The 6000-nt window shown below is 30.4% G+C and overlaps 1 protein-coding gene across 1 annotated transcript in view; it reads left to right on the top strand.

Moving 5' to 3' along the window:
- The window catches only part of LOC143227557 (ATP-dependent RNA helicase TDRD9-like), a 104644-nt gene extending 102372 nt beyond the window's left edge, over positions 1-2272 (top strand). The window contains exon 20 of the mRNA XM_076458989.1: positions 2137-2272. Coding sequence (XP_076315104.1) covers positions 2137-2272 — 136 coding nt within the window. The remainder of the gene's footprint in view (positions 1-2136) is intronic.
- Positions 2273-6000: the final 3728 nt, after the last annotated feature.

Raw genomic sequence — 6000 nt, forward strand, 5'->3', positions numbered from 1 at the left:
AAAATATTCTTGACTTCATGTTTTAGTTTTTTTCATGACACTTTGCACTCTGGAAAACAAATATTTTCTAACTTGATGTAATTTTAAAATCTTTTAATGTAGGTAACAAACAACTTTAAATAACTTTTTATTTTCCCAATCTTTTGACTTGTGTCTTTTTTTGAGGGTCTATGAATGTCACAGGCTACAAAACCATGATACCAACAAAAAATAATACAACACTATAAGAATGTAACAGAATGGTGCATGGCAAAACATACTAAAATACTGTGTAATACAACAATATAATGATATAATGGAATGGTGTGTGACAAAACATACTAAAAAATATTGTGTAATACCTAAACTGTAATGATAGAATGGTGTGTGGCAAAACATACTAAACATATTGTGTAATACAACACTAACAATATAATGGAATGGTGTGGGCAAAACATACTAAAAAATATTGTGTAATACAACACTAACGATATAATGGAATGATGTGTGGCAAAACATGCTAAAAATATTGTGTAATACAACACTAACAATATAATGGAATGATGTGTGGCAAAACATGCTAAAAATATTGTGTAATACAACACTGTAACGATATAATGGAATGATGTGTGGCAAAGCATACTAAAAATATTGTGCATTGTTTCATTATATATTTTGAATATTTATATTATTATTGGTTACTATAATATCTAGTCTGTCTTCTACCTATGATATATCTATTGGTAAAGGGCTTAAGCTGAAACATTGAGGAGAACTAATAAATATATATCTAAAGTTGTTTAGTATTGCCTTTAAAGAACAGACTGAATTTTTTACAAAATGTTTTACACAATAGTATAGATTTATGTTTATCAGAAACTATCACTGCTTGAGAATATGGAAGTATGTTTTGTGATGTGATCCTGTTTTTCAGTTTGTTTTATTATAATATCCCTACTATTTAAAGGTTTACAATATGCTGCCTAACAGTTACTAATACACCTAAGTTTATGGTTTCATTACTACACCCCTACTTTATACAGGGTTACAATATGTGGTCTTAACAGTTACTAATACACCTAAGTTTATGGTTTTATTACTACACCCCTACTTTATACAGGGTTACAGTATGTGGCCTGAACAGTTACTAATACACCCAAGTTTATTGTTTTATTACTACACCCCTACTTTATACAGGGTTACAATATGTGGTCTTAACAGTTACTAATACACCTAAGTTTATGGTTTTATTACTACACCCCTACTTTATACAGGGTTACAATATGTGGCCTGAACAGTTACTAATACACCCAAGTTTATGGTTTTATTACTACTCTACTTTATACAGGGTTACAATATGTGTCCTGAATAGTTACTAATACCTTAGTTTATGGTTTTATTACTACCCCTACTTTATACAGGGTTACAATATGTGTCCTGAATAGTTGGTAATACACCTAAGTTTATGGTTTTATTACTACACCCCTACTTTATACAGGGTTACAATATGTGCCTGAACAGTTACTAATACACCTAAGTTTATGGTTTTATTACTACACCCTACTTTTTTTACAGAGTTACAGTTTGCATCCTGAACAGTTACTAATACACCTTAGTTTATGATTTTATTATAACATCCACTTTTTTTACAGGGTTACAGTATGTGTTCTGAACAATTCAGTGTTTACAGACTCCCAGTATAGCTACATGGTATAAATATTGTAGTTATTTATATTTATACATAACACATGGTATGTTGATTGTAATACATTGTGCATACAGTATCACTCTCAATGATAACATTGTAACTATTCTATCAAGAGCTATACCAATCCAATCTGCATGGAGTCAATGTTTATTCCTGACAGAGAATCATACCTCAACAATGTATGTAATTAAACTCAATTGTTTCTAATAGAACAGAGTTGCTAGGTTTGAGACCCAACATTAACATTATTTCCTTAAGCTGTAGGTCCATATTTAGATCAATTGAACATTAGTACCATCTTTACTAAATAAAAGTAACAAGTCATTGATCCAGGAAGAGATTTTAAAACACACATTACAGTAAGTTATTTTTAACATAACTGTTTGAATGTATTGTGTGCACAATATTCAATACATGAAATTATTATTTTCTATTTTCTTTATTTAAAGATCTCGATTGGCATGGGCAGATGGGTCTTTCAGTGATTGTTTAGCTTTTCTTAAAGCTTATAATGTAAGTATCATGCCAGGGAGTATCCATTCTTGTATTAATTATCAATTGTACTTTAAATATCCATTCAAATAGTCTTGTAGAAACCCTACATAAAGTAACAGTATAGATAGCATTCAGTCTTTACAGACATCCTGTATTACCTAACAGTATAGATAGCGTTCAGTCTTGTAGAAATCCTACAGACACCGAACAGTATAGAGAGCATTCAGTCTTTAAAATCCTACATTACCTAACAGTATAGAGAGCATTCAGTCTTGTAGAAATTCTACATTAGGTAACAGTATAGAGAGCATTCACTCTTGTAGAAATTCTACATAAAGTAACAGTATAGAGAGCATTCAGTCTTTAGAAATCTACAATAGGTAACAATATAAAGAGCATTCAGTCTTGTAGAAATTTTACATAAAGTAACAGTATAGAGAGCATTCAGTCTTGTAGAAATTCTACATTAGGTAACAGTATAGAGAGTCAGTCTTGTAGAAATCCTACATAAAGTAACAGTATAGAGAGCATTCAGTCTTGTAGAAATCCTACATAAAGTAACAGTATAGAGAGCATTCAGTCTTGTAGAAATTCTACATTAGGTAACAGTATAAAGAGCATTCAGTCTTTTAGAAATCTTAGATAAAGTAACAATTATAGAGAGCATTCAGTCTTGTAGAAATTCTACATTAGGTAACAGTATAGAGAGCATTCAGTCTTTTAGAAATCTTAGATAAAGTAACAGCATATAGAGCATTCAGTCTTGTAGAAATCCTTACATAAGGTAACAGTATAGAGAGCATTCAGTCTTGTAGAAATCCTACATAAAGTAACAGTATAGAGAGCACTCAGTCTTGGTAGAAATCTCTACATTAGGTAACAGTATAGAAGAGCCTTCAGTCTTTTAGAAATCTTAGATAAAGTAACAGTATAGAGAGCATTCAGTCTTGTAGAAATTTTACATTAGGTAACAGTATAAAGAGCATTCAGTCTTGTAGAAATCTTAGATAAAGTAACAGTATAGAGAGCATTCAGTCTTGTAGAAATCTTAAGATTAGAAGTAACAGTATAAGAGAGCATTCAGTCTTGTAGAAATCTACATAAAGTGCAACAGTATAGAGAGCATTCAGTCTTGTAGAAATTCTACATTAGGTAACAGTATAAAGAGCATTCAGTCTTTAGAAATCTTAGATAAAGTAACAGTATAGAGAGCATTCAGTCTTTAGAATTCTTACATTAAGTAACAGCATATAGAGCATCTCAGTCTTTTAGAAATTCTACATAAAGTAACAGTATAGAAAGCATTCAGTCTTGTAGAAATCCTACATAAAGTAACAATATAGAGAGCATTCAGTCTTTTAGAAATCTTAGATAAAGTAACAGTATAGAGAGCATTCAGTCTTGTAGAAATTCTACATAAAGTAACAGATATAGAGAGCATCTCAGTCTTTTAGAAATCTTAAGATAAAAGAGTAACAGTATGAAAGAGCATTCAGTCTTGTAGAAATCATACATAAAGTAACAGTATAGAGAGCATTTCAGTCTTGTTAGAAATCCTACATAAAGGTAACAATATATAGAGCATTCAGTCTTTGTAGAAATTCTACATTAGGTAACAGTATAAAGAGCATTCAGTCTTTTTGAAATCTTAGATAAAGTAAACAGTATAGAGAGCATTTCTCAGTCTTGTAGAAATTCACATTAAGTAACAGTATAGAAAGCATTCAGTCTTATAGAAATTTTACATAGATAACTTAATTATAAAGAACATTCAGTCTTGTAGAAATTCTACATTAGGTAACAGTATAAAAGAACATTCAGTCTTTTTAGAAATCTTAGATAAAGTAAATGAGTATATAGAGCATTCAGTCTTGTAGAAATTCTACATTAGGTAACAGTATAAGGAAACATTCAGTCTTTTAGATAAAGTAACAGTATACAGAGCATTCAGTCTTGTAGAAAATTCTACATTAGGTAACAGTATATAAAAGAGCATTCAGTCTTTTAGTAAATCTTAGATAAAGTAACAGTATAGAGAGCATTCAGTCTTGTAGAAATTCTACATAAGGGTAACAATTATAGAGCATTCAGTCTTGTAGAAATCCTACATAAAGTAACAGTATAGAGAGCATTGGTCTTTTGTAGAAATTCTAAATAAAGTAACAGTATAGAGCGTATCAGTCTTGAGCGAGAAATTCTACATTAGGTAACAGTATAAAAGAGCATTCAGTCTTTTACTAGAAATCTTAGATAAAGTAAATGACAGTTATAGAGAGCATTCAGTCTTGTAGAAATTCTACATTAGGTAACAGTATAGAGAGCATTCAGTCTTGTAGAAATCCTACATAAAGTAACAGTATGAAGTAGAACATTCAGTCTTTGTAGAAATCCTACATAAAGTAACAATTATAGAGAGCATTCAGTCTTGTAGAAATTCATACATAAAGAAGTAACAGTAGAAAGAGCATTCAGTCTTGTAGAATTCTACATTAGGTAACAGTATAAAGAGCATTCAGTCTTTAAAATCTTAGATAAAATAACAGTATAGAGCATTCCAGTCTTGTAGAAATTCTACATTGGTAACAGTATAAAGAGCATTTACAAAATTTTTTAGAGAAATCTTAGATAGGAAAGTAGCAGTTCCGAGAGCATTCAGTCTTGTAGAAATCGTGCATAAAAGGTAATAGTATAGAGCATTCAGTCTTGTAGAAATCCTACATAAAGTAACAGTATAGAGAGCATTCAGTCTTGTAGAAATTCTACATTAGGTAACAGTATAAAGAGCATTCAGTCTTTTAATCTTAGATAAAGTAACAGTATAGAGCATTCAGTCTTGTAGAAATGGTACAGTAAGGTAACTCCAGAATTATATAGAGAGCATTCAGTCTTGTAGAAATCCTACATAAAGTAACAATTATAGAGAGCCTCAGTCTTGTTAGGGAATTTCTACATTTAGGTAACAGTATAAAAAAGAGCCTTCAGTCTTTTTAGAAATCTTAGATAAAGTAACAGTATAGAGAGCATGAGTCTTGTAGAAATTTTACATTAGGTAACAGTATAAGAGCATTCAGTCTTTTAGAAATCTTAGATAAAGTAACAGTATAGAGAGCATTCAGTCTTTTAGAAATCTTAGATTAAGTAACAGTATGAGAGCATTCAGTCTTGTAGAAATCCTACATAAAGTAACAGTATAGAGAGCATTCAGTCTTGTAGAAATTCACATTAGGTAACAGTATAAAGAGCATTCAGTCTTTTAGAAATCTTAGATAAAGTAACAGTATAGAGAGCATTCAGTCTTGTAGAAATTCTACATTAGGTAACAGTATAGAGAGCATTCACTCTTGTAGAATTCTACATAAAGTAATAACAGTATGGAAACATTCAGTCTTGTAGAAATCCTACATAAAGTAACAATTATAGAGAGCATTCAGTCTTTTTGAAATCTTAGATAAAGTAACAATTATAGAAGGCATTCAGTCTTGTAGAAATTCTACATTAAGGTAACAGTATAAAGAGCATTCCAGTCTTTTTAGAAATCTTAGATAAAGTAAACAGTATAGAGAGCATTCAGTCTTGTAGAAATCGTACATAAGGTAACAGTATAGAGACATTCAGTCTTGTAGAAATCCTACATAAAGTAACAGTATAGAGCATTGTCTATTCAGTCTTTGTAGAAATTCTGCATAAGGTAACAGTATAAAAGAGCATTCAGTCTTTTCTATCAGAAATCTTAGATAAAGTAACAGTATAGAGAGCATTCACTCTTGTAAGAAATTCTACATAAAGTAACAGTATAGAGAGCATTCAGTCTTATAGAA

The sequence above is a fragment of the Tachypleus tridentatus genome, chromosome 9 (genome assembly GCF_004210375.1).
Source record: "Tachypleus tridentatus isolate NWPU-2018 chromosome 9, ASM421037v1, whole genome shotgun sequence".
NCBI classification, from domain to species: Eukaryota; Metazoa; Arthropoda; class Merostomata; order Xiphosura; family Limulidae; genus Tachypleus; species Tachypleus tridentatus.